The sequence below is a fragment of the Panicum virgatum genome, chromosome 7K, assembly GCF_016808335.1.
Source record: "Panicum virgatum strain AP13 chromosome 7K, P.virgatum_v5, whole genome shotgun sequence".
Lineage (NCBI taxonomy): Eukaryota > Viridiplantae > Streptophyta > Magnoliopsida > Poales > Poaceae > Panicum > Panicum virgatum.
The window spans coordinates 52,479,699-52,506,297 of NC_053142.1; the positions used below are offsets into that span (position 1 = coordinate 52,479,699).

Here is a 26,599-nt window from a genome sequence, read left to right on the forward strand (position 1 = left end):
AACCCAGGGCTTTTGTCTTTGTCACGGGGGAAACCACGCGAAAAACAAATCATTGTCGCTCGCGACCAGCCGCCCCCAGCGGCGGCGGTGATCCAAAACCCCCTCTTCTTCCCCCTTCCTCCACACTCCACTCCATCGCCGCCTCCAAATGCCGGCGCCGCCTCTCCGCCGCTCCTCCCCCATTCCCCTGCTGCTGCTTCTATTGCTGTTCGTCTCATCTCCTCTCTTCTTCTCCCCAAACCCCGCAGCAACCGCCGTCGGAGGTCAGTCCCTTCTCTCCCCCTTGTGTATAAACACGCTATCCGCGATTCTCCCGTGATGTCCTGGTTTCTTTATGTTTCGGCATCCAAAGGCAATGATTACTGCAGGTAGTATGACCTAGAAACCGATCCCTACCTGCTCTGGGAGTTCCATTCCAGTGAAGTGATGTAGTCTCTCCGATTTCTTCTCTAGGATACCCTTCAATATGACCTTCTATGCACGATGACCGCATAAAAATAGTATCTTTGTACGAAATACCACACATTTTCATTTTTATCCCCCCTATAAAGTAAGTGAGCTGCTAGCTGATTCAGTGAGATTGCCCTACGGAGCAATAAACATCCATTTTACCCAATCTGTGCATGCCCTGTAGCTTGCAGATTATTAAGATTTTACTAAAAGTAGCTTTTTCCCCCTCTCTACAGATTGCCCTTTGGATTTTAGTTGGGCAAACTTCACATTAGCCTCGGCTGCCTGCTCTGATCCAGCCCAGCGGCCAGCCTGCTGCCGCTACATCAATGCTTTCGTCGCCATTTCCATTGCTCGTTATGCCAATGCCACCGGTAGGCTGGGCGTCCCTCCTGCTTTTGCAGAGATCTGTCTCAGCTCAGTGTCCGAAACATTCAAGCTGCGGGGAATCCCCACTGACGCTGATGTCTTTTGCGGGTTAGGCCCAAAAATAAGGGTTTCGTATCAGTGCGCTGGACGGGATACCGTGCTGGAAATGATGCAATCCCCGAATTTCAATGATGTTATCGGAAGCTGCAGGGGGCCTCTATCACTGGATATCACATGCAAGACTTGCTTGAATTATGGCATTGTGTACCTTCATCGCCTCATCGGTTCAGATGATAATGTTGGCCTGAGTGTGTGCCGCAATGCAATTTTTGTAACGCTTGCGACTCAAGAGGGTATTCTTTCATATGACGACATTGTCACATGCTTCTTTGGTGTCCAAGGAATCACCACTTTTCCAGGTATAAGTATTAGTGCATTTTTATGTTTGATAGATGATCAGCCATTTATTTGTTTCTGACTCTGGGAGCACACCAGGACCATCCTCTGTCACATCTACTCCAGCATCCTCTCCAAATGTCACTGTTGATTCTCCAGCTCCAAAGATCAAGAGTCTTCCACAGAAACATCAGCAGCATTATCGGATTACAGCTATTCCAGGGATAGGGATAGGGGTTATATTGCTTGCCGTGCTGCTGCAGATCATATTAGTGGTACTGATTCGCAGAAAGAGCAAGGAGCTGAAGAATGCTGAATTCCCTGCTCAGAATCAAGAGAACACATTTCACCACAATCAATTCTGGAGATACCCTGAAGGTTTGTGCACATGCTTCTATTCTACATAAGCTATAAGCCTATAACCAAAACATTTGGCTTTGTGTTCATGATCTCACCAATCATGTATATTGTACACAGCTAAGCTTATTGTTTCCGGTTATTGTATTAATGTTGCCATGTGCGTCAGAAACTTGCATAGTGCCAACTGATTATGCTTTTCTGCATCAAACTTGTTGCAGGAAGCACAAAGAAATCGCAGAAAAGCTGTCTGTTATGTGTAATGTTGAGCATTGACGATCTAGTTTTGCTGAAGCTTTGTTATGATAGGGAGTAAAAAAAAAAACTAACCAGGTCATCTTATGTTACCTTTGTCTAAAAATCCAAACCTCTCTGTTTACCTTGTTCAGGCCAATCACCAATGTTCCAAAGGTATAGCTACAAAGAAACAACGAAAGCAACAGACAATTTCAGCACAGTTATTGGAAAGGGTGGTTTCGGAACTGTCTTCAAAGCTCAATTTAGTGATGGCTCTGTCGCCGCAGTGAAAAGGATGGACAAGGTTTCAAGACAAGCCGAAGAAGAGTTCTGTCGGGAAATGGAACTCTTGGCTAGGTTGCATCATCGTCATCTCGTGACCCTCAAGGGCTTCTGTATTGAAAAGAAAGAAAGGTAATGCTGTTTCCTTTGCATCAGTGTGAGTACTGCATGTCATATGTAGTGATAGCGGTCATCTTACATTTGAACTTTTCAGGTTTCTTGTGTATGAATACATGGTGAACGGAAGCCTAAAAGATCACCTGCACTGTACGATTTCATTTATTTCAGATGTTGTCTATGTACAAAGCATATTGAATTGCTCTTATCTATTCTGAACTTCTGATTTGAATTTGTAGCATCTGGAAGGAAGCCATTAAGCTGGCAGACTAGGCTACAGATTGCAATGGATGTGGCCAATGCTCTTGTAAGTTTGCTGCTGCAAACTGAACTGCTCTATTTGCCTTGTCTTTCATTCGGGCTTTATCAAACACCGGAAAGTACCCATCAGTAATGAAGTAATCATACAGTTTTAGTGACTACAGTATTTGACTTAGTTGATCTTTAGCTCAAACATTTTTCTTTAGTTTGCTCAGCCTAGGGCAGCATTGTTGCTTGCTTGATGTTTACTGTACCCATTAAAATGGCTACAGCGTCTGGAATACAACCATTGAGCTGGGAGATTAGACTACAGTTCACAGTGGAATTTCTGTGAATAACAATATAACTAATTATGGAAGTAGCTCCAACTGTAGCTGGACATCTCTTGTCCCTCCCTTCCTCCCACTTTCATCCATAGCAACCACCCTTAGGCAAGAAATGCCATTAAGCTGCTGAAATGTGTTATCATCGTATCAAATTCGTGAGGGTAGTTTGAGATATTTCTGGGAGATGGCCCCATCTCTGAAAGTCCTATTAGAAAATCAATAATAGAACTCATCCATTGGTGTGTGTACACTGCACTATATGAAGCATTTGTACACCTTTTGGAAGAGATGGTCCCTATCTGGAAGTCCTGTTTCAAAATTGGTTCAACAATTATCACATGCAGCGCGATAGTGTCTTGCCCCACTTGGTTTGTTCTAGCTGTGATACTTCAGTAACACTCAAGTTATTGTGCTTTCCTTGAGGTCCTGAAGAAGAATAAGAGTAATAGTTTTGTGGTGTTGAAGGAGGAAAATATATTGACTAGTGATACATGAACAACTCTCAGCCTGTTCGGCTGGTGGGAAAATCAGCCGGCTGGGCAGCTGGGCTGGTTCTGGCCCAGTCCAGCCGAACGGCGGGTGCATCAGCCGCTGCTTCGGCCTCCTTTCGTCCCCCCTACGGCCCTACCGCGGCAAACCATGCGTGCACGGCTGGGCACTCACCTGGCTGGCTGGAGCTGGTTGGCTGGCTGCTCCAGCCCAGCCACTTATTCCCAGCCGGTTCGGCTGTCTATTTGTGTTTGCTGAGACTTCTGTGGGCCATAGTTCATGCTTGCCAGTTGGCACTGCTATCTCCTATTGTCTCTCCTGCACTGCACATGTATACTATCCTGAGGTTCTATAAGCTGCCTTTCATCAGTTTTTTTTAAAAAAAATTCTTGATTATATGTGAACAGCTTCTTTTGATATGAATATTACTTCTTGACAGTGGATTTTCATGTCGTCTTCTTTTTTCAGGAGTATCTCCATTTCTTTTGTAACCCTCCACTCTGCCATAGAGACATCAAATCGAGCAACATTCTTTTAGATGAGCATTTTGTTGCCAAGGTATGGTCTTTTGGTGCCCTGATGTAACCGTTATAAGCCATGGTTATGCTTATGCTTGCTGAATGTTTCCTCATCTTATACTTAGGTTGCTGATTTTGGCCTTGCGCATGCATCAAGAACTGGGGCCATCAGCTTCGAAGCTGTGAACACAGATATACGAGGAACCCCAGGTGAGATTTTAGCAATTGAGTTAGCTAACACAACTATAGAGCGGAACAGTTTATATCCATGTTCAGTTTCAGTTAGTTGCCTGCAGAAAATACATAGGAAATGAGAATGGGTTTGGTAGGTGATGCTAGAATAGATTGCAGCTTAGGAACACATCCAAGAAAGGTTGAAGGCAAGCTAATGATAAGCCTGCCCATCTATCTCTTATAATGAATCAACTGCAGGGTACATGGATCCTGAATATGTGGTGACTCAGGAGTTGACAGAGAAGAGTGATATATACAGCTATGGTGTGCTTCTTCTGGAGCTTGTGACCGGACGGAGAGCAATCCAAGACAACAAGAACTTAGTTGAGTGGGCTCAGATGCACCTGTCCTCTGGAGTCATCTCTCCTGATATGGTAGACCCGAGGATCAGGTCCGATATTGACATGGACCAGCTGCATCTGGTGATCGGCATTGTCCAGTGGTGCACCCAGAGAGAAGGGCGGCAGAGGCCATCCATCAGGCAGGTGCTGAGGATGCTCTCAGAGAGGCTGGATCCCGGCAATGGCAGCTTTGGTGAGGGAATGGAAGACGCGGAGGGGGGCTTTTATCCTCGAAGCAGCAGAAGTGGCGCCCAACACCGGAACGACCTGATCCCCCACAGCGGTGACATGAGGTCCCTGCATTCCTCATCGAGCACAACGAGATCCTACTGCAGCCGTAGCATGCTACTTGAAAGTGGACAGGCTCAATCGCCCCCAGAAACTCTATGACGAGGTCTGCTTTCTGCTTTGACACAGGTGCAAAATTTTTGCCTGCTCATGATAATGTCAGGGATTCTATCAGGTTGAGTACATGCTGACGCTGAAGCGGCTCATGGTGTTGTGCAAGTTATATTACCAAGGTAGAGGCAGCTGTTGATGGGAATTTCAGTTTTGTGAGTCAGCTATATTTGTCCCTTTATAGAAGTAGTTGCTGTTGTAATATAGAACTTGTTGTGCGTAGCAGAAAAAGAAAAGGATACTGTAATTTGCGTGCTAGTTGAGGCGAAGCCAAGACAGAAGGTGGGAGGAGGAGCAAGCTGTTGTTTGATCCTGCTGGAAGCAAAGAATGCAAGTCTGGTTTTGCAGAGTGTTTGAGAAGAGGCAGCAGGGTTTAGCATTTTTAATTTATAGAACATGGTGTTGCTGGTATCAGGATGTCGGTGTGGATCTTTTTTATAAAACTGTTTGCCGATGGATCTCGTCTGAGTGGTGTGCTTGGTGTCGGTGAATGTGTTTGGCCACGTGGGGACAGTCCCTCCCATGCATCGTAGTAGCTGGTTGCTGTTTTTTTATGTATTTATTTGTTATGGTTTTTGTGGGTGTGGGTAGCGGTAGGTGCAGTATTTTTTGTTTGTTTAGTTTTGCAAGAGAAGGGATTGTGGAGTGCTGAATGTGAAGAGCACATGTTCCATGTGGTTGTTGGTAGGGCATGCATGCCTTGGGTTTTGACCAGGACCCAATTGCAGCTGCAGCTGCAGCAGCGCAAATTCCTGTGGATTTTGTGCCCAATGTTCACTTGGCTGGTCTCGCCGACGGAAAATCATAAGTTGAGTGTAATTGTTTTTTTTAAAGAAAGACTGTAATTGTAGGATGCAGCATTTACAAAATCTGAGTGAACTTGTTTAGATTCTACTACAGAGTAAAACGAGTTTGAAATTTTATGAAGGGTAACATGATTCCTTCATGAGGTGAAAAAAAGGGGGAAAGGGTAACGCGCAGCGCAGGAAGGAAAGATGAAGGATCCAAATCGAAGCGGAATGGATGGTGGTGGCAGCAGGGGCGGATACAGGAGGGGGATTAGGGGGGCTCAAGCTCTTCTAATTACATGTAAAACACTGTATCAAGACTTCCAAATCACTATTAAATTTTCACACAAATCAACATCTCTATTGCTTCAGCCCCTTGCCTCCAATCCTGCATCCGCGGTGGCAGGGCAGGTAGGTTGGTGGTGGCATGAGCAGATGATGAGCTGGATGGAGGCAGCCAGCCGCACATGAACTGGCGAGACTGTCTCGCAACCGACGAATCGCCACACATGGCTGGATGGATGGCTGGCTGTGAATGAAAGCAAAAGGAAAGGGGATGCTCCGTCCGATCCATCACTCACTCCAGTACCAGCACAAGCAGCAGCACCAGCACTGTCCTGTCCACCGACGCTCTCAACCAACACTCGCTACTCTTGTTTAATTATCGTTATTGGCCGCTGCCTCTGCGGCTCTGCTTTCCCCCCTCTCTCTTCCTCTTCTTTTTTTTTGATGGCATCTTCCTCTTCTTCTTCCTCCCCCGCTTAGGAGTTTGGAGGAGTTAGGAGCTGGAGTACTAGTAGTTATAGTTAGTTAACGCTGCCTGCCTGCCTGTTTGCTCTGCACAAAGTTGAGCGGCCATTGCTGGAGTGGAGTAGAGCTAGGCTAGCTGCACTGCAGCCGCCGCTGCAAATCAAGATCAAGATCAAGATGCCGCACGCCAAGACGGACTCGGAGGTGACCAGCCTGGCGCCCTCCTCGCCGCCGCGCTCCCCGCCGCGCACGCGCCCCGTCTACTACGTCCAGAGCCCCTCCCGGGACTCCCACGACGGCGACAAGACGGCCACCTCCGTCCACTCCACGCCCGCGCTCAGCCCCATGGCCTCGCCGCGCCACTCCCACTCCTCCGTCGGGAGGGACTCCTCCTCCAGCCGCTTCTCCGGCCACCCCAAGCGATCCGGCTCCAAGGCGGGGGACAAGGCGGCGGGCCGCAAGGGCGCGCCGCAGGGCAAGGGGTGGCAGGAGATCGGGGTCATCCAGGAGGAGGGGCTCCTGCTGGACGACGACGAAGAGCACACCAGGATCGTGCCCAAAAAGTGCTACTACTTCCTCGTCTTCGTGCTCGGCTTCGTCGCGCTCTTCTCCTTCTTCGCGCTCGTGCTATGGGGGGCCAGCAGATCGCAGAAGCCGCAGATCGTGATGAAGGTGGATCTATCTGGATTTCAATTTTGTTCATATAAATCAAATGAAACCCATGCAAATTAAAGACTGAATTTTATTTTAATTTGCAGAGCATCAAGTTCGACAACTTCATCATCCAGGCCGGCACCGACGCGTCTCAAGTGCCCACCGACATGGCCACCACCAACGCCACCGTCAAGTTCACCTACCGCAACAAGGGCACCTTCTTCGGCATCCACGTCACGGCCGACCCCTTCCAGCTCTCCTACACCCAGCTCACGCTAGCAAACGGAGACCTCCACAACTTCTACCAGCCGCGCAGCAGCCGCCGGACCGTCAGCGTCGCCGTGCTGGGCGACAAGGTGCCGCTCTACGGCGGCGGCCCGACGCTGACGGCGGCGCCGCCCGCCGGCGGCAAGAAGGCGGCCACCGCCACCAGCGTGCCGCCGGTGCCCATGGTGCTTCGGACGACGCTGCACTCGCGGGCCTACGTGCTGGGCGCGCTGGTGAAGCCCAAGTTCACCCTGGCCGTCGAGTGCAGGGTGCTGATGAACCCCACCAAGCTCAACAAGCCAATCTCGCTGGACAAGGCCTGCCACTACTCCTCCTAATAAACTACTCTTCTTTTTTCCCCTTCTTCTATCTGAATGTATACATACAGTATTTATTAATTATCTTCATTCTTCGTCGTCCTCGAATCGATCATCATCAGCTGAAAAACAGAAAACCACCATCGTATATCTGATCTTCTCCATCTGCTAAATGTAATAATATTGTTCTTTTCTCTCCTCCATCTGTGTACTATATATTGTCCTTTTTGCCCATCATATCATATATGGTTGCTGTAACTGTAAGAGTAGTAATTAAGACAGACAGATCATAAGATGGTCGTTCCTTGTAGCTAGCTGAGTACACCGACGGATCATGATCATGCATTCCGGCCGGTGTCAAACAACATCAAGAGGAGCAATTACGTACATTGCAAGAGAAAATTAATGATCCATCGCTCCTTGCAGGTACATACAGACAGCTTGTTAGCTACGTATTACAGTAAAGGGAGATCGATAGATGAAGCTTGCAGTGCAGATGGATCAGTTTGGCTGCTACCAATGCGCCAGGGATGAATGGATGGCCAGCCTGAGTGGAGTAGTATGCATGTGCGCAGTCACGATCCCAATCAACCATGCCAGCCTAGCTAGCAGACCGAAATGGAATGCATTGCATGCTCAACAATAGATAGATTTGCTTCCTTGAGAATCCAAGTTCCACTCTGTTTTAATTTGCACACAACCTGCAGCGTTTTGCTTGCATTCCCAGTTTTTTGAAACTAACTGCTCCTGCTCTGGGGCTCTGGGCTGGAGGAGATTGCAGCTTGGGGCACAGGTGGCCAAATTGGGCCGGGTCACGACATGTGCTGGTACATGGGCCTATAAGACACATTCGAATTGGACCAGGCAGGTGTCACATTAACACCATGTTACATACATGTTACTCTCTACCCCTCAAAAAAAAATGTTACATACATGTTACTCCCTATATAGAATAGAATAGCATGATAAGAATCGGTATGCAAGAGACGGGGGGAAAAGGAAGGAAGGATTGACAGGAATGGAATGGAATCTGGACAGGGAAAGGAAGGGACAACTCCCTAGCTGCAAGTCTGCATTGCAACGCAAGCAAGGTGGTTTACCTTACCTAGCTTGTTGCTCGGGACCTCTCGTATTCTTTGGTTTCGATCTCTCCACCCCCACGCTAAACAAGCTAGCTATTAAATCGGCTCTGCTGTGCCGCCCTGTGGTGCATGCATGTATCATCAACAGCTCAACATGGAGAAGCTGAAATTGCTGCCTCTCCTCTGCTTCTTGCTCTTGTCGGGTACTGCTAGCTGCATGCTTGCTTCTAAACATGCATTAATTAGTTTCCTTGATTCATTCTTTCTGTAAAAAAAAACAGATTAAATTGCATCATTATATTGATGAGCACCGCAGCAGCAGCAGCAGCATTGTAATCCTGATGATTGATATATAGCATGCATCATGCATATAATAATATAATACAAGCAAGCTAAGCATATGCATATGCATGCGTTGCAGGTGCCGCGGATTCTGCCCGCGTCTTCACCATCATCAACCAGTGCAAGACGGTGATCTGGCCGGCGGTGACCCCCGGCGAGAGCTTCGGCGGCGGCGGGTTCGCGCTCCGGCCCGGGCAGTCGATGGTGTTCACGGCGCCCGTGGGGTGGTCGGGCCGCATCTGGGGCCGCACCGACTGCAGCTTCGACGCGTCCGGCAACGGCTCCTGCGCCACGGGCTCCTGCGGCTCCTCGCTCCGCTGCGGCGCCTCGGGGGCGCCTCCGGCCAGCCTCGCCGAGTTCACGCTCGCCGCCGTCGACTACTACGACGTGAGCCTGGTGGACGGCTTCAACCTGCCCATGGTGATCAAGCCGGTGGGCGGGCAGGGTGGCAACTGCAGCGCGGCGGGGTGCGACGGCGACCTGCGGCAGACGTGCCCGCCGGAGCTGGCGGTCAAGGTCGGCGGGCGCACGGTGGCGTGCCGGAGCGCCTGCGACGTGTTCGACACGGACCAGTACTGCTGCCGGGGCCAGTTCGGGAACCCGGGGACGTGCCAGCCCACCTTCTACTCGAAGAAGTTCAAGGCGGCGTGCCCCACCGCCTACAGCTACGCCTACGACGACCCCAGCAGCATCTTCACCTGCTCCAACGCCGACTACATCATCACCTTCTGCTCCAACACCAAGCAGTCGGCCTGCTCCTACCACAACAACCGCCTGGTGTGCTCATCATCATCCAGACGGAGCGGCGGCGGCTCAACCCTCATCATGCTGCTCTTCACTAGTGTTTTCGCACTACTACTGCACTAGCAGTTTAATTATCGGAGCCTAATTGACGATACCACAGGATTAATTGTTCCCTGCTTTAATTCATTGTTTGTCCTTTATTTCTACTACTAGCTAGTCATGCATGCATGGTTGATCAGTGCTAGCAGTCGACAAATCACATGATTACACTAGTGCATGTAGTAGGCAAACAAAATCCCCAAATTACTAGCGCGAGCAGTAGTGCCGCGCGGGGAGCAGCGCGGCCAGCTAGCAGCGCTTGTCCGAGGACAAGGGGGCTACGGCGGCAGGCGCACAGCCAGCAACTACAGTATCCCAGTGCAGGGAGGAGCGTGTGGCGCATGCCACCGTTTCTGGAGGCTGGCGGCATGTTAGATGTACCGAGCCAAGCATCTGGGGGTGGAAATTACTGAAAAGGCTTTCACCTGGGCTATGCATAGGCATTACTGCATCACAAACATTCTATGAATTTGCTCGGTAAATTTGTAAAAGAATTACTGGGCTTTAATGTATGGAATAACTGGATCCATATATTACCAAATCTACACATGCATAGGCATGTCTGGGTGTATATAAAAAATACCGAGGATCACTAAATACTGGATCCGCATGAGAAAAATACTGAATATCCGGAAGATAGAACATTGTTGATTGCAAAAAATGATTTACGAAAATAAAGTATTGGTAAATATGGAAAAAAAATTAATGGATGTATTTAATACTGAATTACTGAATACAAACATCTGCTGAATATTTATTATACAGTCTCTCGGTTGTTGAATCCAAACACATGCACTATTTGCAACAATTACTTGTCTGCATGGAATCCTAGATCCATCCAATTTATAAAAAAGTTCTGAATAACTGGATCTACGAATTACTGAACCCATCCAATGGAAACTCAAAGTCACCAAAAATATGACGAAATAACTACTGAATGTACATAAAAGAAAATACTGAATAATTGGATCTGATGGGTAGTCTGAGTTGTGGCCGCGACAGGAGCAGAGGCCATAGCAGGGCAACGACGCAGCGCAACACGGATGTAGCGAAAATGGCCTCTCATGCCATATTTCAATATAATGTTTTGGTGATTGATATAGACAACACAACACTTTGACTAATATGATTGTTAAGATGACCATTCTCAGGCTTTTAGGTACCAGTTTAATGCACTTTGTTGTGGGGATTCTAGGGGTACCCACGGCCGGGTGGCGGAACGCACCCGCCTATTCCCAGTGAGGGAGTACTCGGGGAAGTACTAGGCAATGGGGCTAGATCTACGCTGAGAAAGGGGACTCAAGAACACACGATTTAGAGTGGTTCGGGCCGCCGGAGCGTAATACCCTACGTCCACTGTGAGATGTATTGTTCTTGGTTGTGTATGAACCTATCCTCTGCTGGCCTTGGCTCTTGCTCAGCCTGAGGTTTTCTAGCGGCCCACCCCCCTTTTATAGATCAAGGGGGAGCGGATACATAGGGCGTTGATGCCCCGACAGGTGGGCCCAACGTGACTGTGGCTACAGCGGTAGCGAATCTTTACTGATGCTCTCCTGACTCAGGGGGGTCTTTTCTTGTCCCGTCAGCTAGGCGCTCGTTGGAGTAGCATAGCTTGCGGCGTGGCCTGCTGAGGCTATTATGTAGCGTCATAATGGGCGAAGCCGAGCCGTCGTATCCATCTGTCACGGTAGGCTGGCAGATGCGGTATGGGCGGCGCCAGCGGCTTTACTGCCTTGGTAATACGCGATCAACAGTGTCCCCTGGTCAATGAATGCAATGGTGGGTGAACGTTAGTAAGGAAACCCAAACGGCCATATCTTGCAGACACGTGGCGGCCCCGGACCACCCCGACGCGGGGCGTCGATCTCTTCCCTTAGCGAGGGGTCCGGTTATTATACAGGGGGTCCGGGACCCCATGTGGGGTCCGGGACCCTGCAGGGGTCCGGTCTCCTCGGGGAGGTCCGGAGTCCCGACTGCTTGCGCACGAGTTCCTGCCTTTTCCGGGACACGTGGTGTCTCCGGACCTTTCCCAACTGAGGAACGGCCCAGGCCGCTGCTGGGAGAACAGGATTCCGGACCGCAGGGGTCCGGTTGTTTGGATGTAGTTAAGGATAACTATAAAATCCTTGCCTAGACACAGCAAGAGGGGGTACCCCAGTCCTGGGGTACCGACAGTGGCCCCCGGGCCCACCTCGGGTGAGGTACGAACCCGCAGGTGGGGCCACCATCGTGATGAGTTCCTACGCAAGTTGATTGCGTTGGTGTGCCCACGGAGAGAGCGTGCATCCCGGACCCCTGAGGCCGGTATGCCTGTTGCTAGGTTTAGGTACTAGAGTGCTCTCCATGGGGCGACGAAGGTGTAGGCTTAGGGTACGGAACTAAGCTAAGCGGCTACACAGACTTCGGATCGCCCAGGGAGCAAGCACCTCTTCCCGGACCTGGCTTTTGTCGACCGTGGCGAGCGGTCTCCGCCGGAGCGGGCCACCGGAGTGGACTTGGAGCGACCGTGGCGAGCGGTCTCCGCCGGAGCGGGCCACCGGAGTGGACTTGGAGCGACCGTGGCGAGCGGTCTCCGCCGGAGCGGGCCACCGGAGTGGACTTGGAGCGACCGTGGCGAGCGGTCTCCGCCGGAGCGGGCCACCGGAGTGGACTTGGAGCGACCGTGGCGAGCGGTCTCCGCCGGAGCGGGCCACCGGAGTGGACTTGGAGCGACCGTGGCGAGCGGTCTCCGCCGGAGCGGGCCACCGGAGTGGACTTGGAGCGACCGTTGCTGACAATCCGATGAAGCTTGTTACCGGACCTTATAGTAAGGTGCAAAGAAACCAAGCCTTATACTAGAAGAGAGCCCGGGACCTCTAAAGACAGCAGTCTTGGGTACTAGAGTACTTGTAACAGGGTAGTGAAGTACGTAACTTTAGGGTACATTACCAGGCTAAGCCACGCGGAGCTTCTCTACCCCAGGATACAAATACCACTTCCCCAGAGCAGGTCCCTAGGGGTCCGGACCGCCTTCCAGCTAGAAGGGGTGTCTTCACCTGACCACAAGCCAGCAACTTAACTTGGATTGTTAGCAATAAGGGAAACTCCGGTCAAGAGAAAGGAATAGTTAAACCAAGGCGGATAGATGTAATCAGGGTGGAGCCTAGGTAAAACTGAAAAAGAAAGTCTCCTTTATTATTGTGGTTGTCACGGTATACATCGGAGGTCGGGATTACGAGGTCGGACCTCCACCGCTCCGGACCGCTTTTGCCTGTTTGTGTGATAGGGCCAGAGGTCGGGTTTACAAGGTCGGACCTTGACCGCTCTGGACACACACGTAGACGCCACGCTATTACAAAGGAGGAATTCTCTTAGTTTTTTCTTAGGAGTAACCTACGGCTGCATGCTATACAGCGTGTGAAGGCGCCCTGGACGTGCCTGAACTGCATCATCCAGCATCACTTCGGGAGCTCGGGGGACCCCTTCTTGCCTAAGAGCTGTCACATGCTTACATGGCATGAGACAAATTCTTTGGCTTTGAATGGAAGAGGCCCCCTTCCCCTGCCGTCGCCGTTGCCGATGGAAACCAGAGCGCTTGCGTAGCAGATGGACCGGTGCGACGCGTGGAGAAGTGCGGTCGTTCGCCGGCTTGTCCTTGGTGCTAGCGCCAGGGGCCCCCGCACGAGGAGGCGGGGTCCTGTCTGCAGCAGCGCCGAGCAACGCTGAGGTGGATCTCCGGCGCTGGAGACGGCAGGACGACACTGTCAACTTCCTCCGGGATGGCCGTCGGCTCCAGGCTTCATGTTGAGAGAAAGCCTTGAGCCGACGCCATGCCACCGCAGAGGAGGCGTGGCCGTTGCTTGAGAGAAAACCTTGAGTCGACGTAGGGGCGGCAGCGCGCAGCGGCGCCTCCGCTGTGCGCTGCCACGCCGGCTCTGAGGTGTCGCGGTGGCGACGCACAGCAGGCGTCGCTGCCGTGCGCCGCCGCACCGAGGGCACTGGAGCGCAGGTGCCATGGCATGTGAAGTGAGTGTGGCGCTGCCTTCCTTCATCTTCTCGCTCGTCGTTGCAGAGGATGAACACGGCCCAGAAGTCCGAAAATCCAGCCAACACCTGTCCTCCCCACGGACGGCGCCAAAATGTTGTGGGGATTCTAGGGGTACCCACGGCCGGGTGGCGGAACGCACCCGCCTATTCCCAGTGAGGGAGTACTCGGGGAAGTACTAGGCAATGGGGCTAGATCTACGCTGAGAAAGGGGACTCAAGAACACACGATTTAGAGTGGTTCGGGCCGCCGGAGCGTAATACCCTACGTCCACTGTGAGATGTATTGTTCTTGGTTGTGTATGAACCTATCCTCTGCTGGCCTTGGCTCTTGCTCAGCCTGAGGTTTTCTAGCGCCCCCCCCTTTTATAGATCAAGGGGGAGCGGATACATAGGGCGTTGATGCCCCGACAGGTGGGCCCAACATGACTGTGGCTACAGCGGTAGCGAATCTTTACTGATGCTCTCCTGACTCAGGGGGGTCTTTTCTTGTCCCGTCAGCTAGGCGCTCGTTGGAGTAGCATAGCTTGCGGCGTGGCCTGCTGAGGCTATTATGTAGCGTCATAATGGGCGAAGCCGAGCCGTCGTATCCATCTGTCACGGTAGGCTGGCAGATGCGGTATGGGCGGCGCCAGCGGCTTTACTGCCTTGGTAATACGCGATCAACAGTGTCCCCTGGTCAATGAATGCAATGGTGGGTGAACGTTAGTAAGGAAACCCAAACGGCCATATCTTGCAGACACGTGGCGGCCCCGGACCACCCCGACGCGGGGCGTCGATCTCTTCCCTTAGCGAGGGGTCCGGTTATTATACAGGGGGTCCGGGACCCCATGTGGGGTCCGGGACCCTGCAGGGGTCCGGTCTCCTCGGGGAGGTCCGGAGTCCCGACTGCTTGCGCACGAGTTCCTGCCTTTTCCGGGACACGTGGTGTCTCCGGACCTTTCCCAACTGAGGAACAGCCCAGGCCGCTGCTGGGAGAACAGGATTCCGGACCGCAGGGGTCCGGTTGTTTGGATGTAGTTAAGGATAACTATAAAATCCTTGCCTAGACACAGCAAGAGGGGGTACCCCAGTCCTGGGGTACCGACACACTTTTATTTAAATCTCAAGATCCATCCTTTGGATGCATGTCATCTTTGGCCAGAGTGTTGCATATGATGAGCATAGGCTTTAAATGGGTTTTTAAATTAGATCTTGCAATATGTCTAGTTTAAATGGGTTATTTATCCATGCTGCTATACTGAGTATTAGAAGCCATAACTTTTACATTACCATTATTTTATTTCATAAGAGCTATAAAAAAATTTTGGTAAATTTTAAATAAGCACAACTAGATCAAATGAATTATTTTAGATTTTTCTAGGTATAAGAACTATTTTTCTTGATTTAGATACATTGATCAAATGAAAAACTTTATGTAACAAAAGTTGTAGATCTTATTTCATATAATCCAGAATAGTTGAGTTTGTATTTTTCCTATTTTTCTACGATTTTATATCAATTTTACAAGTTCACTGTTTAATACACCCTAGGCGCCAGGACCTAAATATAATTTTTTTTTTACATTTAGGTCCTGTCGCCAACTGGATGGGCGACAGGCACCCATTTTTGAAAATTTCCTTATTCGACATATATTTTTGAAATTTTGTTTTTTTAATATAAAAATGAAAAAAAGGCGCTTGCGCAGCCGTGCATCGAGGATCCTCGGGGGCTGGGTTGGGCTGGCGGGGTACGTGGGGGTTACTGGGTTTGGGCTGTGCGCGTGCGGTTGGGAGGCCTTTCGGGTCGGGCGCGTGAGCTGGGTTGGGTGGCTGGGTGTGGGTGTAGAATAATAGATAAGCACATAGGTGTGTGCGTGTGTGTGTATATATATATACATATAATTGCTAACTATTATTATTTTCTAAATAAATTAAAGTAGTTGATGCATGAGATTATATACGTCAGTCAGATTCAGATATATAGGAGAGTCGATCGATCTACATATCGATCGCATAAGTTGTTGATCCGAGAGCTGGATAATTAATCAGCCAAAGACTAATAATTTGATGATGACCTCGATCGATCACTCGATCTGCTGCAAGTGAGCCAATGAAGCCATGCATAGAGGGAGTCAGTTTGTCAGCGTGCATGTCCACCGTACCATATATATGATAGCAAGAGGGAGTGAGCCTGGCATGGCCACCATGTCCGGAACATCTCCGGAACGCGCCGGCCGGCCGCCGACGCCACAGGTACGTGCCACTTCACCACCACTTGGATTGCTAGCTAGCTGCTGATGGGTTCTTCCCTTGCATGCATTAATTCTCATATGTTGGTGTTTGTGTTTGGTGTTATGGTGTGCTAGTGCTAGCTGCAAGTGTACATGTATGTTTCATCTTAATCCTAGGGCGCAGGCACCATGCATCTGTGGCAGCGCGCGTCTCGACTGGAGGAAGCTTAAGCTATACTATTTATATATACTAGTAGTCTATCAACCGGCCAATCCGTACATGCTAATCTCTATCTCTATTTCTACTATTACTAAAACAAATAATAATGTCTTGATCCGTCAGTCTGAGTCCTAATCAGAATCCGAATGACCTAATGTTGAGTTTTGAGTTAAGGGTCCACAAACATTTAGTAGATTTAGCTTGGCAAGTAAAATAGATCAGTGGGACAAGATAAGGCAACGTGGGCACAATTGTCATTTCCTGTTTAGTTCGATTACAATATCGCTAGTGGTGTCTTTCAGTGAATGGACCCGATTTAGCATACATGCAAATTTTTAGTGGCCTCTGGCAAACTCCACCTTTTGATGGTGTCCCGGGGCAAATTTTGCCTATAATTTAGGTTAAGGGATCACTTTAACTTTTAATAATAATAATATAATTGGATAATTTATATGCAAACTAGGGGTTATATTTGCATTCTTTTTTACAATAGCATAGGTGGATAATTTACGAGAAAATTAGGGCTACTTTAGATTTTTTTTTGTAATGGCATAGGTGGGTAATTTATTAGATTCTCTTTAACATTACACAGTACAACGCAGATACTCATAACGCATGCACGCTTGCCCCTATGAACACTATAGGTGGCCAACTGGGCTGAGCCCGTTGGGCCGGCACGGGCACGGCCCGAGAAAGCACGGCCCAAACACGGCCCGGCCTCGCTTGCCTCTATGAACACACGTACCCAAACTCTACTTTATAAGCATCTTTAAAGACTAAGCCGGCAAATTCTCGAGATTAACAAAGTCACTACATGCACCTCATTGTCGACGGAAATGTTGCTAACCATTGAAAGCATAATGACATTAAATCTAAGAATATTCGCTCCCACAGGGAGTCGAACCTAGGACCTGAGGTGCTATTGAAGCTCCTATAACCACTAAGCTACATGTCCTTTCGTAATTTATTAGAAAAGATAACACTAACATATCTACTTTTGTAATTTTTTAGAAAAGATAACACTAACATATCTGCTCCCTCCGTCCTAAAGCGTTCTGAAGTTTTTAGGACATATTATGGCTGTGTAGAAAAGACTCTCCTACCCTAAATAATAACCATTGAAATATACTAATTAAACTAGCATGCTCTTTCCTATGCACCTCTCACACATGCACCTCCCTTTACATAGTTGCATGCACATCTTTTTATAGGAAAAAATCCAAAAACGATGCAAAATTAAGATAGTTGGGTCCTCAACCCAGGATGCCCTGTTTGGTTAGTATTAGCACACCTAGTGCTACAAGGGAATCTTGAATACATGGAGTACTAAACGAAATTTATTTGCAAAACCTTTTCACAGATGAGTGCAACTTTGCGCGATGAATCTAATGAGCCTAATTAATCCATGATTGACTACAGTAATGCTATAATAATCATCCACTAATCATACTGTTAAAGGTCTCATTAGATTCGTCTCGCGAAGTAGCGAGGGTCGTGGAGTTAGTTTTGTAAATTGTCTTTATTTAATATCCCTAATTATGGTCAAATTTGGCTGCAGTACCCGTGCTACAAAACCAAATATGCCCCTAGAACATCTTATATTTGAGGACGGAAGGAGTAGTGACTATTTTAATTAGATTAGAGTTGTTGGATTGATGTTCAGATGTATATAATTCTTGTAGGAATTTTTTTATTTCTTTAAATATCCATCTACTATCCTAGGCGGCTTCAAGCCCGGAGATTTGAAAGGAGATTTCCCCCAAAGTAAGATTCATTCTCGGAATTGGCATTGTCTCTCGATTAGCAAATCATGCATAGTACTGTTGGCGACATGACAATTATGCACGCACGCATGATTTGAGCATTAGTAGTATCTTATCAACAAATTAAAGTGCTGATCGATGGATCAAATAAACAGTAGTATAATGTCTGCCCTCGCTTGCGTAATCGAGTTATGCGTTGTTTCTTTTGAGAACCTCGTGTTTCCTGCAGATGCCATTCGCAGCTTGCCACACTGAAACTCACAACAAACGGCATCACTTTCATTGTTCTGAAAATTTTTAACTCTGCAGTACCAGCAGTAGTGCAGTACAGCCGTGGTGGTTATTTCCTTAATTGTTAACAATGCAACTGAAGATAGATAGAAGAATCCTATGGCTGATTGATCGGTGGATCGAGGTAATAAAGCAGAAAGATGGGTTATTTCAAGCAGGGCAAGCAGCTTTTGCAGGAAACTTGCCGGGACCAAAAAGAAGCATAGAGCCCATGCCCACACGAACAACTATTTCGGGATTCCGCACCACACCTTTGCATCCTGTTGCTACTACTCCTTTGCATCCTGCTGGCTAGGGACACATGCATATCTGAATTCTGATCTTAGACATACGGAGTAGTAGCAATTGGCAACAGGCGGCTAGCTAGCTGTGAAAACAGGGCGCAACTTCTTCAAAAAAACAGGGCGCATGGCATGGGGGCTTTGGACTGCACAAGGAAAGAGTGATAGACAAGTGCAAAAGCTCGGGCACCGACCTCCTCCTCGATCAGCAGTCAGCTCCACTGCACTTTATTCCGTTGGTTGCTGATCGATGCCTTTGATCGATATACGAATATGCATGCAGCTGCTGCAGCCATGACTTGAGTGGGCAGGGCAGGTCAGCAAGTGCAACTGAAACTGATGCAGGCAGGCAGGCATGAGCATGCTGGCCTTTTGCAGAGCGGCCCAGTCTTGAGGACCAGCCGAGCTATGGGCGGCTATGGGCATGGGTGTGGTGTGGGATCCATGCATCATCCATACCTCAGCTCGCTGCTTGCATTGAATTGTCCTTATTACTACTCCTTGGAAAATGGGAAAAATGGAAATCGATCACCAAGCTCCAAGGAGGAGGATGCAGACTGCCCCTGCCCATAGCCCCATACCTCCTGCTCCTGCATTATTCGACCTCAGCTCGTTGATGCTCTGCTGATGGCCACTACCTCAGTGGCGGTGGCGCAGTGCAGAATCATCAGGTGGGGTAGTGCGCATCATAGCCAGCAGCGGAAAGGTCTCGATCAGCCGTCCTTTGCTGCATTGCATTTGCATTTGCATTTCTGATGACTACTACTACTACTCTTCTGGCCGTCAGGTAGCTTATTAGGTTGTTTAACAGCTTAACCGCTTTGTGCAGCTGAGACTAGTAGTTTATTATTATTAGATGCAGTAGTAATTAAGGAACCCATGCGTCACTAGTAATTTGTGAGACTGACTCCAACAGCGGAGGTGCATTTTGGAGGGGAAAACTCGATTTGCCTCTCATAAACAGTAGATGCATTCCACGGCAAAAATCGTCGTCTCCAACAACACAGAGGCAAAAGCAACTGACGGCCGTTCCTCTCGCGTGCGGCCGAGACGAGGACGAGGCGAGGACGAGACGAGGCGAGCGGCGGCGGCTCCCTCCTCCCTCGCCACGCCGGCCGAGCGGTGGCGGCTCCCTCCTCCCTCCTCCGCCCCACCTCCATCGTCGGCCCTCCGCCAGGGCCCGGAGCGGCGTCCTCCGCCGCCTCCTCCTCTGGTCCGGGGCGTCCTCCGCCGCCCGGACACACCGGCCGGCCGTGCCCCGCGCCGGCCTCGCCCGTGGCGGCTGTAGGGGAGGGCGAGGAGCGAGAGCGCGAGGAGGACGAGGACGGGGGAGGTGGCCTGCCGGCTCTCCATGCGCGGGCGGCCGGCCGTGCCTCGCGCCCGCCGCTCGCCGGAGCAGGTGAAGCGGGGTGGTGACGCGGCGGAGGCGGTGGCGGGGCGGATCCCTTCTCCCTCGAGCGCGCCGGCCCCCTCCATCCCCGGATCCGTGCCGCCTCTGCTTCCTCAGTCTCCCTCCCTCCCTCGCTCGCCGCGCCGGCCCTGCCTCCCTCCCGGATCCGCGCCGGCCCTGCCTCCCTCCCTCCTTCCCTCGCTCGCCGCGCCGGCCGTCCGCAACCTCGATCCGGCGGCACGGAGGCGGAGCGATGGCCTCCAGTGGGGCGGGAGCGGTTGGCGGCGGCCTCCTCGGAGAAGGCGGAACCGGGCCACCGCGAACGAGGGCCGACCTCGCGTGCGCGGCTGCGGCGGAGGGGGGTAGGAGGGGGTTGCGCGCGACCGCTCGAGCTCGACGCCATGGCCCCGCCCGACCCCGCGTCCTCGACGGCCCCGCGCGGGGCGCCGCCGCCATCGCCGGCCTCTGCTCCCCATCCCTCCTCGCGGCGGCCGGCGGGACCTTCTCGCTGCCGGCCTCGTCTCCCCTCCTTGCGCCCGGCCTCCCTGGCCCCTCCCCTGCGGATGCTTTTGAGGAGAGAGACGATGCAATTTTGCTTCGTCTCTCTCCTCGAAGGCAATATGCCTTGCCCGATTGCGTCGTCTGTTGGAGGACGTCTCTTGCGTGCACAGTACGCTGAGACGAGGCAAAAATGCTTTTGCGATAGCTGTTGAAGTCAGTCTGAAGAGAAGAGAAGACAAAGATATCTATAAATTTCATTCGTCCTTGCTCCGCTCAACGGCGCATCTGCAGCTACTCTTTGTTTGTTTCATTCCCTCTACTGCCACGATTATATTCAGGCGTATATATGTATCTGTCTCAACTTGTTGCTTGGACACTAGTCTCCTCGATCTGCTGCTTCATTCGGATCTTGCATGCTACTGCCACTAGCTAGCTCGAATCCAAGACCAAGAAATGCCATGCTACATGTGTCTGTCGGCTTGCATGGACCATCGCTCACAACTGGTACTCTCAATGCAAGCAAGTACTCCACCATTATATTGGCCATTATTAGCAAGAACTCAAGGTTTAATTTATTTGGATCATCCATCCGTTCAGGCCGCCAACATTTGCAGCTTTTAATTTACGTGTAATCGCGTAGCAGCTGCCTGTTGATCAAATAGATACAGGCCAAAAAGAAAAGGAAACAGGGGGGGGGGGGGGGGGAGAGGAATCGATCAGTCAGCTGCTGACTATCAGCTAGTTCAATGCAGACGTAGTACTCAGTAAGAGTGGAGTTTTGAATTTCAATTCATTCGTTCCGAATAACCCAACCCAGCTCAACCTTGTGCCTTGCGCATCGAGCCGAGCTAGTTAATTTCATGTATACTGTTTATTTGAATGTAGCTAGCTAGAGTAGTGAGTACGTAGTCAGTTACTTGTGAGATACGGCGAACCTAGGTAGAGATGAGTAAACAAACCAGGTACTTGCATTGTGAGATAAGCCTACATGCAGTACCTAGCTAGCCATCTTAAGGTAAAGCGAGCAAGGCGTGGCATATTTAGAAGAGTCATCATAATCATGCCAGCCATGTCGGATATATAATTAAGCTAGCCCCGCCATTTAATTTGTTAGCTGCTGTTGACATACAATTAATCCGCTGGGACTAGATATGAATACAGTATTTGATTATTAACTGGTGGAGTTAGCCAGCAGCACAAGCTTGCTAGCTCACCCAGCAGGCTGCAGGCTGCAGGCCAGGCCCCTCCCCTCCCCAAAAGCATAAATAAAGCTGCAGCAGCAAGCAGCGCAGGCCTCTTTAGATAGAAGACATGCATAGACTAGCAGAGAGAAGCATCATATCATATCATTTATTCAACACACACACACACCCCTAATAAGGAGTATTGTGGTTGTGTGTACTCCTACATCCTCATTTCATCACACCCAGCCCCGAGCCTCCTCCTTCTCTCTAGTACTAGTACATACAAGTTGCTAGCTAAAGCAAGGAAAATTATATATATTAATTCCAAGAAATCAAGCCTCGATCGATCTAGAGCCTAGAGGAGGTAGGGAAGCAGCAGCTAGCTTGGCAAATTGAAGAAAGAATATATTATATATAATGGTGGAATTAGCAGCAGGCAGATCGGCAGCCGCAGCAAGGGAGGCCATGGCCATGAAGAAGAAACTTGTGATGAGCAGGAGCAGCAACAAGAAGCCGGAGAAAGATGGCAGGGCGACGAAAAAGCAGAGCAGGGAGGCGGAGAGCCCTTCCTACAGGTTAGCGCTCAAGAGCATCTTCTCCTGCAGAAACAGCGGGCAGCAGCAGCACCGCGCGCCCCTGGAGACGGCCGGCAAGCGGCGGCCGTCGGTGAGCGGCAGCAGCTGCGAGCGGAAGCCGCCGCAGAGCGAGGAGCTGCCCCTGGAGAGCTCGAAGCAGCTGCAGCTGCAGCGGGGTGGGTCGTCGTCGTCTTCTTCGGGCGGGTCGTTCAGGCTGAGGCGGCTGTCGGGGTGCTACGAGTGCCACATGGTGGTGGATCCCGTGAGCGGCGGCGGCAGCTCGTCGTCCATGAGGGCCACCACCTGCCCCGACTGCGGCCAGATCTTCGTCAGGCAGGAGACCCTGCAGCTCCACCAGTCCATCACCCACGCAGGTACAGTCCGCCATTATCCGATTCCGATCCAAGTAAATACTACCCTACCACCACCCATATGAACATATTAGGCAACTCTATTAGGCCTAATTAAACCATCATTAGTACATATTTAATTACTGTAGCACAATATGAACAAGTCATAAACTAATTGTTTTTTTGTGTTCTTACCTCTATTTTGAAGTGCAATTGTGGTTATCATCGTTTTTTTTACTTTGTGATTTTGTCCTTTATTTTTCACAAGTTGTTATAATTTTTCCCTTAGTCTTTGCATATTTGCCTCTATTTTGATTGTTGACTAGGGGCAAAATCACACTAAATTGTGAATAGTAAAGGTCGAAATCAGAAAGTAAAAAAAATGAGAGCAAAATTATAATTATACTTCAAAGTAGGGATAAGAACGCAAATACCCCAAACTAATTAGGTTTAATCATGAACTAATTAAGTTTAATGAATTGATCCCCTAAATTAGCATCTATATAAAATTAGTTTTATAACTAGTCTATATTTAGTACTTCTAATTAGTATCCAAATATACTATATCTGCGCGTCGTACGCTAAAATAAATTTTAGACCCCTCATCATCTATCTACTGTTGCGTGAAAGTGAGAGTTGCGTCGCTTTATTCCTGCTGCTTTTGATGGCTTTGGTTGGTCCCACGACTGCCTATAACATCGAGTATGGTAGTAGTACAACTGTGGAAAGAAAGCAAAGCATGCAGGCATCAAAGAGTCTGGCTGACTGCAACAGTAGCTAGCTGATTTTTGAGAAGATTTTGCATTGTATTGTAGTATCATCAAGGAATAAATGAATAATTAAGTGCCTGAGTAGTGCAAATTAAATATATTTTTTTGAAAGGAAGCAAATTAAAGATGGATGTGCTGAATTAACGTACGTAAGTACGTATGCTGAATCTGAATGCAAGTGTAATTAATAATAACACAGTTTGTGAGCTTGGCGCGGATGACACGAGCCGGAACATCATCGAGATCATCTTCCAGTCGAGCTGGGTGAAGAAGCAGAGGTGCAAGGTGGAGCGCATCCTCAAGGTGCGCAACACGCCCCGCACGCTGGCCGCCTTCGAGGAGTACCGCGACGCCGTCAAGGCCAAGGCGGCCAGGCAGATCACCAAGCACCCGGCGGCGCGCTGCTCCGCCGATGGCAACGAGCTGCTCCGCTTCCACTGCGCCTCCCTGGCCTGCGCGCTGGGCCTCAACGGCGCCACGCACCTGTGCGATGGCGATGGCGGCGGCTGCGGCGCCTGCGCCATCATCCGCGACGGCTTCGTCATCAGGAACAGGAACGCCGCCGGCGTGTGGACGATGGCGACCAGCGGCCGCGCGCACGACGACGCGGTGGAGTACCTGGAGGAGGAGGAGGAGGAGCGGAGCAGGGCGATGCTGGTGTGCCGGGTCATCGCGGGGCGGGTGAAGCGGCGGCGGCGGCAGCCAAGAATAATAAACGAGGAGGAGGAGGGTTCGTCGGCGGCGGCGGCGGAGGAGGGTTCGTCGTCGGCGGCGGCGCAGCACGAGCAGCACGATGGCGTTGATGATGATGATTTGCAGGAGTTCGAGTCGGTGGCGGGGTCGGCGCCTGGGGTGTACTCCAACCTGGAGGAGCTGATGGTGTTCAACCCCAGGGCCATCCTCCCATGCTTTGTTGTCGTCTACAAGGCTTAAGCTTAATTTATTTATTTATTTATTTAGAGTTAAATACACCGGCGGCCCTCAAATTTGTCTGCAGGTGCCACTTAGGTCCACGAACTCGCAAAATCGAAATCTGTCACCCTGAACTTGTTAAGTTGTGCCACTTAGATCCATAACTCCTAACATGGCGCCACGTGACATAAATATATGCAAAAAAGCCCTCCAAATTTGTCCACGCCATCCCCAACCGCCGCCGCCGCCGGAGAGAGCCGCCGCCGCTTCGCCCCGTCGGCCCGCGCGTGCTTCCGCGAGGAGGCGGGGGATGCCCAGATCCGCTCGAGCTCCGGCAAGGAGTAGGAGGGAGGAGGGAGGAGGGAGGGAGGGGTGCCGGCGAGGGAGTGGGCTTGGGTCCCGCCGCCGCTCGTCGTCGCTACTCGGAGGAAGCCGCGCCGGAGGAGGGAGGAGCTCGCGCCGGCCCTGCTCGCTGCCCCCGCCGCCCGGATCTGCTTGGAGCCGCGCCGCGGGCGCCGCGAATGGGAGCGAGGCCGAGGCGGGCCCACGCCCCCGCGGGGCTCGCGGCCGCGGCCGCGTGCAGGGTGTGGAGTAGCGCGCGCGAGGAGGGAGGAAGGAGGAGGCGGCACGCCGCCGCCACGAGCTCTGCCATAGCCGCGCACGAGCTCCGCCATGCCCGCCGCTATGCCATGGCCTCCACCGCGAGGAGGGGTGCGCTGGCACGGAGGAGGGAGGTGGGATGAGCTCGGTGCGGCGGAGGGAGGAGGTGGATGGTGGAAGGAGGGGGCGGCGCGGCATGGCATGGAGGCGGTGGGGAGGAGGTGGAAGTGCCTAGATCTGCCCGAGCTCAGCGCGGCGGAGCTCGAGGCGCCGGCGAGGGAGGGAGGGAGGAGCACCGGCGGGGAGAGCAGGGGCCTCCCGCGACGGCGCTCCTGGCGGCCTCCGGCGGCAGCGGCGGCGCTTGTGGGGGAGGAGAGAGAGGTGAAAGAGGCGAGGAGAATGTAGATATAGAAGATGATAAAACTCAAGGGCTTTTTTGCATATATTCATGCCTCTTGAAGGGTTATGGATCTAAGTGGCACAACTTAACAAGTTCAGGATGTTAGATTTCGATTTTGCGAGTTCGTAGACCTAAGTGGCATCTGGGGACAAATTCGAAGGCCGCTGGTGTATTTAACTCATTTATTTATTAACGTGCTCGGCTCGCTCTTAATTAGTACTGCTACCACTACTACCCTACTAGTATGTAGTAGTTAATTACTAGTATATTGTCTTCCTCCATGCAATGTACAATGCGCGTACTAATTAATATGTTGTTAGCTACTGTACTTAATCATCATCATCATCACTGAGTCACACAGCAGGCACGTACTAGCTAGGCATGCTGGATGATAATATGCATGCATGATACTTGTATATATGCAAACCAATTTCTTGATGCAAACTTGAATATGGCCCGTCACCTTGCTGGCCGACTGCAACCGCATGCAGCAGCAGCATCAGGGTTCACCATTTCGTTTTTCGGTAGAATCCCGGTGATCGGCGGAAACGGAATTCTGTTCCGGAATTTCGGTGAATTTCGGCGAATTTCGGTGGATTTTGGACGAAATTTGTTGAATTTTGAATTTTGAAACGAAATATATCGAAAAATACCGAAATTTCGGATCCCGGTAACTAGCGGAAACAGAAAAAAAACCGAAATTTCGGCGAAATTTCGCCGAAAAGTTAAACCCTGAGCAGCATCTTCCGCCTCTGGCCATTCCATCTCGATCCTCGGTCCGTGGCCACCAGGTAGGATCTCCATCACATCACCTGCAGCCCTGGTGGCGGTGACCAGCAGTTGACCCATCCTGTGTTGTTGTCTGACAGAGACTCAGAGGGGGACGGCGCCGCGTTCAACCGGTAGCGGCAGCGCGCTTCTTGGTGCTTCACCGGCAGCGGCTTTGGAGAAATCCTGCGAATCTTGTTGCGCTAGCGGTTACTTTGCTGCTAGCTTATAGCACCTTTGCCGGAGCAATTAGAGAGCGTGTTTGGCGGGTATATAGACTAAAATTAATTAATTGTGACTCTTAAACAGAAATAAAATCATTATGAGTTCCAACTCAAAAGTCTTTTTTTTTACGTTTTAATATAGTATTTTCCTGTAAGCTAGTGCGGCCTTAATAATGGGATAAATTAAAGAAAAAATGTATATACTCTGTGTACATGCCCAGTTATGTGTTGCTTCAATAATCTACATCCTTGTAGGAATCATTGGCTGAAGAATTATGAATATAAAATTACAAAAGAAAACTTGATTAATAAAGGA

General features: G+C 50.5%; 4 protein-coding genes across 8 annotated transcripts; all 4 read left to right on the plus strand.

Annotated features, from left to right (window-relative positions):
- Positions 1-5,244, plus strand: LOC120642199 (probable receptor-like protein kinase At1g49730). Of its 3 annotated transcripts, none has more exons than XR_005662533.1 (10): positions 1-263; positions 687-1,238; positions 1,315-1,593; positions 1,962-2,223; positions 2,306-2,358; positions 2,448-2,515; positions 3,753-3,842; positions 3,928-4,012; positions 4,235-4,898; positions 5,003-5,244. XR_005662533.1 is itself a non-coding variant. In XM_039918644.1 (10 exons), the coding sequence occupies exons 1-10, from the start codon at positions 149-151 to the stop codon at positions 4,765-4,767; spliced, it is 1,929 nt and encodes a 642-aa protein (XP_039774578.1). In that variant the 5' UTR covers positions 1-148; the 3' UTR covers positions 4,768-5,244. The 3 variants fall into 3 exon arrangements, 2 of the variants coding, with proteins under 2 accessions (XP_039774578.1, XP_039774577.1); XM_039918644.1 differs by having other exon boundaries at positions 687-824; positions 933-1,238; positions 4,235-5,244; XM_039918643.1 differs by having other exon boundaries at positions 4,235-5,244.
- An 827-nt stretch (positions 5,245-6,071) lies between these two features.
- Positions 6,072-7,842, plus strand: LOC120642200. Its single transcript, XM_039918645.1, has 2 exons — positions 6,072-6,986; positions 7,073-7,842. The coding sequence occupies exons 1-2, from the start codon at positions 6,492-6,494 to the stop codon at positions 7,571-7,573; spliced, it is 996 nt and encodes a 331-aa protein (XP_039774579.1). The 5' UTR covers positions 6,072-6,491; the 3' UTR covers positions 7,574-7,842.
- Positions 7,843-8,138: 296 nt separating this feature from the next.
- Positions 8,139-10,399, plus strand: LOC120642201 (pathogenesis-related thaumatin-like protein 3.5). Its single transcript, XM_039918646.1, has 2 exons — positions 8,139-8,837; positions 9,056-10,399. The coding sequence occupies exons 1-2, from the start codon at positions 8,768-8,770 to the stop codon at positions 9,841-9,843; spliced, it is 858 nt and encodes a 285-aa protein (XP_039774580.1). The 5' UTR covers positions 8,139-8,767; the 3' UTR covers positions 9,844-10,399.
- An 11,389-nt stretch (positions 10,400-21,788) lies between these two features.
- LOC120642203 lies at positions 21,789-25,647 on the plus strand. 3 transcript variants are annotated; one of them, XM_039918648.1, is made up of 3 exons: positions 21,789-22,633; positions 23,579-24,321; positions 25,472-25,647. In XM_039918648.1, exons 1-2 carry the CDS (start codon positions 22,102-22,104, stop codon positions 24,310-24,312), a joined length of 1,266 nt encoding a protein of 421 aa, XP_039774582.1. In that variant the 5' UTR covers positions 21,789-22,101; the 3' UTR covers positions 24,313-24,321; positions 25,472-25,647. The 3 variants fall into 3 exon arrangements, with proteins under 3 accessions (XP_039774582.1, XP_039774583.1, XP_039774581.1); XM_039918649.1 differs by having other exon boundaries at positions 23,579-24,111; positions 24,145-25,639; XM_039918647.1 differs by having other exon boundaries at positions 23,579-25,639.
- The last annotated feature ends 952 nt before the right edge of the window (positions 25,648-26,599 follow it).